Raw genomic sequence first — 12,567 nt, 5'->3', positions numbered from 1 at the left:
GCTAATAGTTAGTTAGCTGGCGAACTTTTTGCCGAACTTTTTAGCTGTGCTCGGTGTCTTTTCGTTTTGTATCTGCTCTTGGCTCTTGGCTGTCTTATTTACCCATCTATATGTGTTTCAAGTTGAGTTTGCCATTTGTTTGTCTGCCTGTCTCTTAGTACATAGTTTACTTGAGTGCGAGTATGAATTTCAACTTTAGTTTTAGTTGCTGCTGCTGCTTCTGCCCTAGCTACTACTGCTCTTTTCTGTTGTTTGCCCTCGTAATTACGGCACTTGAGTATTGTGTGTGCAACGCGGCGTATACGTAATATTTCTACTTGCCACCCGAGGCGAGCGGAACTTCCGCCATTTTGTTCGTTAATGCGTGTGGGTGGGATGGTGTTTGGCTTGAGTGAGTGAATGTGGGCGAGTGTGTAAATCACGGCGAAATGTTCGCGCCCAACTCGGCTGCAACTTAAATAATTAACTGCAAAACGGTGGCACACACCCATTATGCAACCTTTCGCCAACCGGGATTAGTTACCCACCGTTTTAACCTTTGATTAGTTTTCGGTATGAACTACATATGCTGCGCTAAAAGAGCTAGCTACGCTCAGGTTCGGTGACTTACGGCTAACACTTACACAACAAATACGGGGAATGGGGACTTCGATTGGTTATGGTAACGTTGGAGCTATTTTCATCTAGTTTCAAGAGTGCCTTGCTTCTATTACCTATGCTCGTGGTTTTCTAGTAAGTAGATTGTATATAACCTGTAGGCTAGGTCTTCGTTTTGATTTCAATCCCTTGTGTTGGAAGTTCGTGTTCGGTATTTGATTACTTTCGTTTATAGTTTGCATTGTGAGTTTACGTATATGTGAGCTGAGTTCGGTTAAAATTAGTTTGTTTGAGGCATTTCGGGTTGTTCGTCTGTTATCTTTGGTTTCAACATAGTGGAGGTCTTTTAGTGGAGGTCCTTGAGTGGCGGAGTTCCCTTACACATGGATCTCGAAGTAGTCGTGACAGTCCACACAACCGCCGGGTGCCTCGGAGGAGCCCATCTCGGGCACGAATCCTATTCCCCCGGTGGCCGTCGGCTGCGCACTGACCACCACCATTCCGCGTGGCGTCTTCTTCCGCGTGCGACTCTGCCGCACGCGGGACTTATGCTAGGAGGGTCTCTTCTGGTACAGACAGTCGATGCATGTGGTGTACTCCGGTGCCGACGAGCTGAGCTGGTAGCCACCCTGCGGATCGTGCTGGCAGCCAGTGTATGCTCCCATCTCCGGGGCATAGCTCATGTATTGCTGTTGCTGCTGCTGCTGCTGTTGGTGGTGCATCGGCGGCTGATGCAGTGGTTGTGGTGGATGACGGGGCAAGGGATCGTATATGGGCTGCGATGAGAAGGTATTCTCAGCGGACTGCGATCGCAGTGGCCCGGAACTGAAGACCACGTAGTTACGGTCAGGGGAAACTCCATATGCCCTGTGTCCATAGGAGCTGCTAGTGGTGGTGCTATCCCTGGAAGTAGAGCGCTCCAGGGATTTGCTTTGCCTGCTCCTGCTACTAGTGCCCCCGCCATATCGCCCAGTTGGAGCGGCAGCCACATAGTGATCACTGCAGGTCTGGTTGTCATACACTGGATAATACTGATAGGTTTCCTGGGCCCTTGGCCGGGTGCCCGTCTCAAAGCTACCGTGGGCAGACATACTCCTCTTACGACTGCCATGTGGCACATCCAAGTTGTGATCCGACTCACCGTGGCTATCGAAGCTGCTGCGAGGGGAGTGGCGCAGACAGGAACTGCTGGTCATACCGCGATCGGGTGACAGGTGATCCATACTGCCTCTGGGTGAAACCCTTGGCGATAGAGTCTCCACGCTGCAAACATGCGATGGTCCGCCCTTTTTGAGGCAGCTCCGATCCGGACTCTTGGACTTGGCTGGACTGGATGGTGGCTTCAGGATACCTGGAGCCGGTCCTGTGGTGTGCTTCAATATGCCACCACCTTCGGAGGAGCGACGAGGACTTGGTGTCCGTCGGCCGGCCGACAGGCGATCCTGTGAGTTGTCCCTGGAGGAACACACACTCAACCGCTTGCCCTGGTCACTCAAACTGGTGCGAGGTGACTTAATCTTAATAATCCTTACTGGGGAACTACCCTGAGACTTGCACCGATCTGGCGATATATATATCTGCCTTCTACCTCCTTTGACTTTGGTGGAAGCTGGACGCTCTGGTGACTTGGCCTTGAAGATCTTGTCCACCTTCTTGTCAATCACCACGATATGCGAGGCCAACGAACTGGTGGTGGCCTCCTCCTCCGTTTCATCTCCCGATCTTTCCGAGGGCCCGGTTGTGTTGCCAGTGCTATCTGATTCAGTGGCTGGCCGGGAGGGCGACTCAATATCCACCACCACGGTCTGCTGTGTATTCTCCACTATGGTCTGTGGCTCCGGCGAGAGGCTAGAGTCATTCTGCTGCTGATCGCCAGTATCTTCGGCCAGATCCTGCGGATCAAAGGCCTTCTCGCGCAGGCTCTCCATGTAGGCCACAATGTCACAAGTGCCATCGGCCAAGTTCTCCTGCTCGAGGTCACTCAAATGCTTGTCCATAAACCGGGCTGTGGCGTCAGTCTCAGTTGGGTTACGGTCTCGGTCACGTCGCTGTTTATGCCCGGATTCCCTGGCCTGGTCCGCCGGATGCTGGTGGACGACGGCCACCTGCTGGGAGGCGGCCAGTCGTTCCGCCTCGCTCTCGAAGATCTCAATCACCTCGATATCCTGCTTGGGGGACTGTCGCGGCGATTGACGCGGCGACTGACGAGGTGAGGGATGCAGGGAGTGGGTTTGGGATTGGGTGCGGGACTGTGTCTGATTATCTCTGGCATCAGAGGCGAATAAGCTACCACTACTACCTAGACTTAAGTTAAAGGAGGCCGCCACCTGGGCGGCATGCACCTCCGACTCCGACTCGAGCTCCGATTCATCCGGGCTGGGCTTACCTAGGTCCTTCATCAGCACCGGCTGGTAACTGGCCGGCGGATGCGACGATTGAATGAGGCGCGCCTGGCTGCCGGTGCTGCCCACCGAGAGCGTCGATGTGGTGCTGCAGGATTGCACATTTCGTGTGTCAGAGATGCGGGTCGAGCAGTAAGAGAAAGGGATAAGTTCACAGGGTCAAGCAATAGTCGAGCATACTTCGAGAAACTATCACTTTGGGTGGATATTCTCAGACTGACTGGATTAAACGCAAGTTATGAATAAGAATTTAAATGCCCTTTTCAATGCCAAACAATAATATTATAAATATTAAATAGAATTGTTAATTTTCATGGAGCTGGCTAGGAATGGAATAAACCAGCTAAAGTAAATGCAAATATTTCATACAGCAGTAACGATTATTAGTTGCATTGGCTAAATCCAGTTAGTCAGCAGAATACCAGTTAGCAGGGGTTATCAGTGGGAGGATTAGCCGGACTCACCTCAGCGTCAGGTGATTGGGCGTTCGACCCAGTGTGGCCTTGGGCCTGATTGTGCCCTGTTGCGAGTCCTCCTCGCCCTCCGATTTCGTTCCAGGATCGATCCTTTCGATGTCCGAGCTGTGGTGGTGCAGATGTGGCTGCCTGATCGGAGGCGGCGGTGGCTCCCTTGGATGCGGATGGGGATGTGGGTGGGCATGGGCGTGTCCCTGCTGCATCAGCTGTTGCTGTTGTTGCTGCTGCTGCTGCTGATGGGGTTCTGGGGAAGAGCAGGTGATTTCTTTATGGTACGGCGTGCGATGTCAATGATGTCAATGATGATAACAATGATGCATTGTTAGCAATCTTCTCGACAAAAGCAGAATCATTTGGAATGGACATCAACTCACCTGTAACATCGCCCACCGTCTTGCTGCGACCGCGGAATCCAGCTGGCTGCATCTGCTGGCCGTGGGCGTGGCCGGAGGCGTAGTGGACCACGCCCACACTGGGTGGCAGATCGTCTGCCTCCTGGCTGCCCGACAAATTGTCGTAGTCAATGTTGCCAGCCGAGTGGCGCTGCGAGCCGGACTTCTTCTTTGGTTTGCCCAGAGTGTGCGAGCCATGAACGATGGTGATCTGTGGAGCAAGATGGCATAGTAATGTTAAATCGAGATTTTTAAAATAAACTTTATAAACATATATAAGACGATTAAGTGTGAGTATTGCTTACCTGCTGCTTGGGACGTTCCAGCGTCTGAGAGTTGCCCGCATAGCCCATGCTGCCCATGCCCTGCGAGGAGTGGCCGGAGACGGAGCCGGAGCTGCCGCCAAAGTTCTTCATCGGAATTGACATGTTCCGGACGCTTTCGCGGATGATCTGGCGAATGGTCTTCAGGAAGGCGTTGCGGAAGTCGGCAGTGCTGTTGGACAGCACGTAGACTTTCTCGGAGCGGCGTTGCAATTGGGAACGCAGATGGATGAGCTCCCACAGGAAGTGGGAGTCCATGTCCTTAGCCGAACTGGCGCGGACTTGCACCTCGGTTACGGGTATGAGCACCTGGTAGCGAATGATCTCGACCTCATTGGTAGCATTCTTGCTGGAAACGCCCTGTGATATGCATATATATAAATTGGGTTAAGACTTGCGAATGATTTAGTAGATTCTTTTCTTACCATCAACTTCTTCTTTTGACGCAGTCGCTCCTTGCACAGGAACACCACAGCCGACTTGAACACAAAGCACATGGCATGCAGTTCCAGTCCCTTCTTGATCTTGCCCAGAAAGTCCGAGATGTTAAGCCATTCCACTCCGCCATAGTACAGCAGATCCCCTAAAGATTTAGGTAAGTAGAAATTCACAATAGTTGTGAACTATGTATTTACCTGGACTTAGATCAATGGGTTGTTTGCAAGACTTCTGATGCTGCCGGAACAGGTGATCGAATATGGCACCGTACTCCTCGTGGATGCGCTGCATCTCGTTGATGTGCTCGGCGACCTTTTCCATGCCCTTGAGTGCCTCTGTTCGAGTTGGAATCCATGAGTTCAAATATCCCAAATGGACACATTTGCCAGATACATACCACAAAGATGCACATGCTCATCGGCCCGGGTGTCTGTGAGGTTGCGCATCTGCTGCAGGAGCAGTGGATACTTGAGGATGCGCTGAATGGGCTTGATCAGATAGGATTCCAGGGTGCTGCTATGCTGCTGCTTGGGATTCCTGGCTGCGAGGAACTCCTGCAGGGCGTGATTGCCCTCGTCTGTTTGAATGGCGGACAGAGATGGAGATGGGTAAAAAAATTGAAATGCAAATTGAGACATTTGCCAAATGATTCGATTTCAATGGACGCTCGTTCGAGTCGGTGTAATTAATTGCAACGTTGGCCCATTAGAGTCAATGGTAGAGATTGGGTGGGACATTCGGGAAGGTATTGTTCCGTTGCTGGGCGCACAAGGATATGCAGTTACAGCGGCTATGACAGCGTCACAACGTCGACAAGAAAATGTCATTAACTTGTTCTTATTGTCAGCAGAGCAGCTTTTGATAAAGGCAAAGTCAAAGCCTGTCTGCAGCAGGAAAGGCAGCTGGATGGAGATGGAGCTCCAGCCGGAGCAGATTTACGTCTAATAGCGTCTGTCGTTGGCTGCTTGTCCTTCTGCCTGCCTGCCTGCCTGCCTGCCTGCCCGTCATCCAGCCATCTATCCAGCCCTCCAATCCGCAACAGGATTCTCCTGCTCTTGCACGTAACGAAGGCACTTAAGTGCACTTCTTGCTATAATTAATTATCCTTTCAACTTTTTGCATAAAATTTCATGCAACAGCCGGGCGCAATGCCACCACCCACCCCCTTGGAGTGGATGATGTTTGCAGGACTCCTAACCCCCCCTGGTTACCTTGACTACACCTTCCCTCATTGATTGTAAATATTGCGCATACATTTTTTTTACCTCCAACGCTTTTGATTAGCTGCAAATCCCAACCCATCATCGTGGCACCAATCAATGTGCTGCGTGCTCCTAACTTCCATCTGGCCATCTAGCCATCTGTTTGCTTGAGTGTTTTTAAGCTTAGACTAAGTCTAATTTAATTATGACATGTTGTCGCGCCACAGTAGCATTTTATCCGGCTCACTGCAAGGCGGGCTTAGTGGAAGTGGTGGTGGTAGTGGAGCAGCCAAGTTTCACCACCTCCAACTCTTCGCACCCAAAAGGACAGAAGTTCTGAAGCCCTGGCATAGTTTTGGGTCGCCATTTGTAAGCGTGTCATAATTCTACAAGTTTAATTAACAAAAGATACTTGACAGTTGCCGCTGCTGCTGCCACTGCTGCTGCTACTGGCTGCCTTGGCATGAATATGAATATGCTGCTGCCACCACCACATCACACCCTTTTTCGGCCCGGGAGTTTGCCTTCAGTTTGTGGTTTCCACTTTGGGGGTGTCGCCATCTCCGCCGTCGTCGGCATTTGCGGTTGTAATTATTCATTTAACTTGCAAATCATTTTAAAGTGGGCGTGTGGGCGTGTGGGCATGTGGTGCAGGGCGTGGGGCGTGGCACAATTGAAGCGAATAGTTTGCCAATTGTTCGCTCTGTGGGTTCGGATGGGTTCGCTTCGGTTATTTGACTTTTACAAGTTTCTTGCTCAACTGAAACTCAAATAGACTTTGACGCTTGACGCTGATTGCAATAGTTCCGTAGTATGTGTGCGAGAAAAAGGCTAAACACACATGTACAGTGCGTTTCATGAGGGTAACGCACTTGCTAATTTGATAAAGCAAAACTTTCGGGCTCAACCTTTGAACCTTACATTTCCATTTTACTGGAGCCCTCTAAAGTAAAAATACTCCACTTAAATTACTAAATTGTTTCAATTTAAAAATGCAAATGTATATTCCCTGGTCACTAACATTGTTACTTCTGGTCAAGGATACATGCTAATTTGTTTCTTTTTCAGAGACTTCAATTGCACTTTCACTTTCAATTCTGTAATATGCAAATACACATCTTGTGATGTGGCTAATAAAAGTTGTAATTTAATTTTCTCAACATTTCCCTGCATCTTGTGGACTGCCTTCTTTTGCCCTGCTGATGTATGTAAATGAATGTCCATACTTTGCGAGTTTGATTTGTCCGGGGGATTGGGATTGGGATTCAGCGGGTAATGCCGAATGCTATGGGGGAAATACTCACTCGGATGCAGGACTTTCTGCGCCTTGCTGTGACTGGCACAGAACGAGGAGTAGAGCTTGAAGTGGTTGACGTAGTACAGGAAGGCCGAGCCAATCGCAAAGAGCACATTCTGCGAATCGCAATAAAATGCCATTACTATAATGCAACACTTAAATTACCATTTGCCAAACGCACTCTGAACTGGCCGCAGTGCTCGAACTTGTTGAAATCCGGCTCCAGGTCCAAGGACTCCTCCAGATTCTGCAGGAACTGGCGCTGGAATGTGACGATCTCGTGTATGTTGCCGAACAGAGCGTTGATCTCGGCATTGGACAGGAATGTCTCGCGTTTCATGGGCTCCAGATAGTGCTCCAGCAGGTTGTTCAGGTGCTGCAAGGTGAATCGAGAGGCGGACGGTTCAATAAAGCCCAAATGATAATACAGAAATTAATGCGAAATACTTCAATATTTTTTTTCGCTTTTTAGGGACAAAAGCGAAAATGCATAAATTAAATTAAAAAATCAACGACCGACGACGACTCTGCGCCTTTGCCATCGCCACTGCCACATTGCTACCACACCGCCCTTTTTGGCCACAACAATTCCCGGCGGAGTTGGCCAGCAGTTATGCTTGGTTGGAGGAAACTTTTTAGTTTTGCCAACTGGCGCAAAACATGAAACAAAAAACAGTGGAGAAATACTGTAGTATAGCCACAGGCGCGCGCTTTCATTTGGAACAATACTTCCGGGCAGCGCACTATGGGGCATTTGGCCTGTTTTTTTTACAAAAATTAATAACTCCTAAACTATGGGAGATATTTGGATGAATTTTTTTTTATGTGTTACATATGCCCCCAGGAATATTTTGGAAAAGTGGGCGTGCCCCCAACTCCGCCCCAATTTTTTATTTTTATTTTTTTTTTTAATATTATATTTTTAAAGTTAATTTTTTATTTCAATATTGTATACAAATTCATAATCGTCTTCGTCTTTACAATCAATAGAGTCTGAAGAATCGGTGTCAGGTTCAAATTCGCAAGCTAACATTTGAAATTCAAATTTTGAATGACTTCTGGTGGAAGAGATAGTCGCTTATGTTTTCGAACGCGCCTCTTTATATTTATTGATGATATTATGGGATATTATTTATATTTTCCTTGGCTGGGTTCAAAAAAAGAATTTTAAGTATGTCTGCAAGATCCAACAGGCCGCGCTTCCGTGCAGCTAGCATTGCAGCTTGACCCAAAAGACGTTCGTTGTGGTTCTGCGCCCATACGAGTTCATCTACTTGCTGTCTTCGGCCACTCAAACTTTTAAAATAATATGACGTTTTCGAGCATCCAGCTAATTTCCTTTCCTTTTTATTTTTCTCTTTTACCTTCAGGACTAGGTGATCTTCTAACCACTTTGAAAAAACTTTCATATATTTTTCGATTGCATTTTCTCCAATTTCGCAAAAGATTGACTGAAAACATTCGTTATTATTACTATTCGTTAATCATTCATTAAAGTCTAGCTTGCTATCAGAAAAAGCCCACTAATAAAAGTGCAAAAAGAATTTTCCTTTTGACGAACACCCTTTTGCTTGCGCCACACTTCCAGCAGGGCAGCATTGGCAATCGAGATGTTGTTCCCTAAAAAATGAAATTTCTCAAAAAACCGCAAAAAACGCACATAGAGACTACCTGATATGAGTTAGGAATTGAACACACTACAACATGGATATAAACACATACTGAACAAATTTGAACAAATTTTTATAGCTCTATTCAAAGTTGAAATTTTTTTCTAACAGCTACATGTTGACACCACTTGCTAAATGTACAAATTGTTAGAAATAGACGCACACAATAAACAATATATTAATATATATACATAATACAAACCTGAATACTGATTATCTATTTCAAATTTTACTCTTTTACGATCTTCTTTTAAAATTTTAACACTTTGAAAGTTAAGCTAAATTTTGCGCGTTTTGCAGCCACCCGGTATATGCTCGCAACAGCCGACTTTAACAGCTGTTATTATAACAGTACACTGTTAAAATTACTTTTGCCGGCTAAAATATAATAGTCTAACGTATTTCCAATGTATTAATACTAAAATACTTCAATTTTGCATACTTGTGAAAAACACATTTTTGCAAAAAAAACAGGCCAAATGCCCCATAGTGCAGCGGGGGTGCGGTGGGCGGCGGACGGTAGGCGGTAGGGCGGAGCGGGCTATGGGCGGCGCAGCAGTCTGGTCGCTCGCCACAGATAAGACCCGGAGCCTTCGTCGTTGCCGCAGCGGCGCTTTACATAATTTCTAAATTATAATAATTATTTGTATACTTCCTAGCCCAGACCAACGAAAACCAGACTTGAAGCTGGCTTAAAGCAAACACTGGCCAAGAGATTGGGATTGGGAACAGAAGTAGAAGCAGAAGCAGAAACAGAAACAGAAATGGAGAATCCCAAACAGAAGCCGAGCGACACAGTTAAAGGATTAAAATTTGCATTTTTAATTGCAGGCGAACTTTTTGCCGCCCCACTCTAATGAACACAGGTCGGTGTGGTCGATTCTGGGATTTGCATTTAAGTTGGATCTGGGCACACTGAACAAACAGAAGTACTATTCAGATAGGATCAGAAATATTTCATTATGCTAAGAAGCAATTATGAAAACCAAATTAAAATCGAGATATACAGTTCGTTTTAATGTGGAAATGCATCTCTTTTGAATTTTCTTATGCTTTGAGAGATATATAAAAATGTTTGGCTTAAAATAAAACTTCGTATTCTAATTTTTGTTACAAATAAGCTATTATTATATATAGACACCAACAAAGATCTCTAAAATTGCGCGGCATTGCCCTTAATAAATTTCTACAGATATAATTGGAATTTTTTCGCTGTGTAGACTTACCTTCACATAGGTGCGTTCCGTGTCCACCAGTTCCATGACGACTTTGCGCAGTTTCTCCGCATCGGTCAGCTGGCGTGATGGTGTTAATGCCGTGGTCGACACCGATGAGGTGACCGAGCCGGTTGGGCTCGATTTCCGCGTTTCCTGGGGTGAACGACAAAATCCGGTAACCTTAACACGGTTCACAGGTCAGGTTCAAGTTGTAGTTGTTGTAACAGTGGTGTTGTGTGGTTGTTGTTGTAGTTGTTGAGTTGTTGTTGAGTTGTTATATTGGTGTTGTGTTGATTGTTGCATGATGAGGAGGAACAAACCCAAAGGAAGAACAGAACGAAAAGAGATGCGAGCGCGTGAAAAGGAGACACCAAATAAATGACAATAAACAAAAATGAAGTTAGCCATGACAGAGATAGACAAGAACAGTGATAGTTTATAACACCAAGAGGGTTGGATATAGTGGGTGGTGCCGAATGGGTGGGTTATTCAAAAGGGGTTTGCACTGGGTTTTGGGCGTGGCAACAAGCCCGCGGCCACTTTAAGGAGACACGGAGACAGCTGCGGTTCTAAATGACTGTCACGTCCTTGTCCGAGTTGTTGGTGTTTTGTTCTTTGTCCTCCAAGGGTGTTCGCGTTGTTGGTGTTGCGGGCAAAGTGTTTGTGGGTCTCAATCTTAAGTCCCACCATTCCCCTATCCCGAGATAGTTACTATCTGTTGGCCGTGCCACCCACAACCTTCGCCCTTTCTCTGTGTGTTTGCGGTTACAAGCACATTTGGCACTGACAGTTGACGCTTGACATACACAAAATACATACGGACATGTCGTTGCCCCATCCCATAAAGCACCCTACTTTTGCATTAAGACTTAGTGGCGGCAGAGACTTTCTTCGTGGCTGTTTCTCTTGGCTTTTCTCTATTTGCTTAGCTCTTCTGCTTCACCTACTTGTGTCTTTGTAACAGTACGGGAAAAAAAATGTTAAATGAAGAATTCCTGATAAATTGACTTAGCAAAAGGAGCGGCAAATGAATTTGCATTGTAAATACCTAAACAGACAGAGCTCCGAGCTCAAGACCTTGTAACTTGCAGAACAAAGGATAATGCATGTTAAAACTAAGGATTAAAAAACGAGGTAGTTATAGGTAAAAAAGGATTACAATTTGAGAAGTATATAACAGAAACTATAATTTGATTGATTAATAAAAACTCGGAATCCCAAATCCTGCCGCAATAACCATTTGTCACGTTGTCATCACTAGGTCTTAGTGCCGTCTCTTTCCCTGCCCCCCATTTGCCTCTCTTTCTGATCTGCTGCAATTGCAGTTGTCATTGTTTGGCGCTCTTGTTGCCCGGCATTGTGGAGACGTTTCACTTTTATGCAGTTGCACTTTGTGTATTGTTAGTGCCCTCTCTTTCCTCGGCACTATGCCCCTCTCTTTCTGCCTTGGTTCCCTTCGTTGTTGCAGCTTGTTCTTGTCTACTTTTAACTGTTTTATTGTTCTGCATTCTGGGGCTGAGCTGAGCTGCGCTTCTGATTTGCATAAGCGACGCCGACCCAAAAGCCAAAACGGCAGACAGGAGGCAGAAAAAAAATGAAGTGGGTGGTTGGTTGGGCTGGGTGCCTTGCGGCAGGTGAAACAGGTGCAACAACAGTGGCAACATCTGCGGCAGCTTCTGGCGCTGAGTGCCCACATTGTTGCCGCTGGCCTGGCCCAAAGATGAAAAATTTGAAAATGTCTTGAATTTTGCGCCCAGCCTCTTCGTTTCGTCCTGTGCGAAATGTCAACTTGAATTAAAAGGATTCCTTATATAACACAACACAACACCTCCCCACACAAAAGTCCTTCGCCCTCAACCTCTTTTGGCTCCCCTCAGTGTGTTTGTGTGTCACAGTGTTCAAGTATCATTAAATGAAGTGGGTTTCTGCCAGTTTCGAGCACACTTGGGGAAAGCATATCCAGAAAACAAAGTGCATTCTGTGGCATCTTTGCTTGTTGTTCTATCTGTCCCGTCGCGCCCCCTGTCTCAACCCCATCGTCTGGCCACCCACTGAAAAAAATTAAATACTCATTATGATAGGGAACGTATTAAGATAATGCTCAATGTGCTTAACGCGGCATCAGATATGCATGGCATATGAACTTCCGAATTAAAATTAAGTGGCACATTATTGTTCCATATTACTTTTAACATTCCATCTTGAACACTTTTCTTTCTCTGTAGGCACATCTCTTGTCCTGTGTGTATATATATATAGATATCCTTGATATTTTTATGCCTGGCACATTGCTATCCGTGACGTTTATTGTTTGCTGCCTGGAGGAGAAGGAAGTGGCGCCGCGTCGGAGGATCTCGTCCTCTTGGCGGCAGTGGCGACCCAATAGGCCAAATTTGCCATGACATCTTGAGATGTGTCGAGACACGCCCTGGGGCATAGAGCTCTCGGAGATCTCGCTTCCTGCTACGAGTGTTTCTTGCCACATCTTTTTGTGCAAATTTCAATTTGTGCACATTTCAATCACAAGTGCTCATTGGGGAATGGAGGAAGTCG

At 46.6% G+C, this 12,567-nt stretch overlaps 1 protein-coding gene across 9 annotated transcripts in view; it reads right to left on the bottom strand.

Moving 5' to 3' along the window:
* The window catches only part of LOC117140218, an 82,558-nt gene that overhangs the window by 6,155 nt on the left and 63,836 nt on the right, over window positions 1-12,567 (bottom strand). For 4 of the 9 annotated variants that reach the window (XM_033303015.1, XM_033303011.1, XM_033303012.1 and 1 more), the window contains 10 exons: window positions 10,024-10,194; window positions 7,309-7,503; window positions 7,135-7,243; window positions 5,026-5,205; window positions 4,826-4,963; window positions 4,616-4,773; window positions 4,173-4,550; window positions 3,850-4,078; window positions 3,464-3,740; window positions 2,984-3,087 (listed from right to left, as the gene is read on the bottom strand). In XM_033303015.1, the coding sequence (XP_033158906.1) occupies window positions 2,984-3,087; window positions 3,464-3,740; window positions 3,850-4,078; window positions 4,173-4,550; window positions 4,616-4,773; window positions 4,826-4,963; window positions 5,026-5,205; window positions 7,135-7,243; window positions 7,309-7,503; window positions 10,024-10,194 (1,939 nt within the window). Of the gene's footprint in view, window positions 1-1,148; window positions 3,088-3,463; window positions 3,741-3,849; window positions 4,079-4,172; window positions 4,551-4,615; window positions 4,774-4,825; window positions 4,964-5,025; window positions 5,206-7,134; window positions 7,244-7,308; window positions 7,504-10,023; window positions 10,195-12,567 lie in introns of those variants that run through there. The other 5 variants (XM_033303017.1, XM_033303016.1, XM_033303008.1 and 2 more) reach the window with 3 other exon arrangements.

Source organism: Drosophila mauritiana, chromosome 3L, assembly GCF_004382145.1.
Source record: "Drosophila mauritiana strain mau12 chromosome 3L, ASM438214v1, whole genome shotgun sequence".
NCBI lineage: Eukaryota > Metazoa > Arthropoda > Insecta > Diptera > Drosophilidae > Drosophila > Drosophila mauritiana.
The sequence above is the reverse complement of the archived record's forward strand: the minus strand, read 5'-3'. Positions and strand labels throughout refer to the sequence as shown.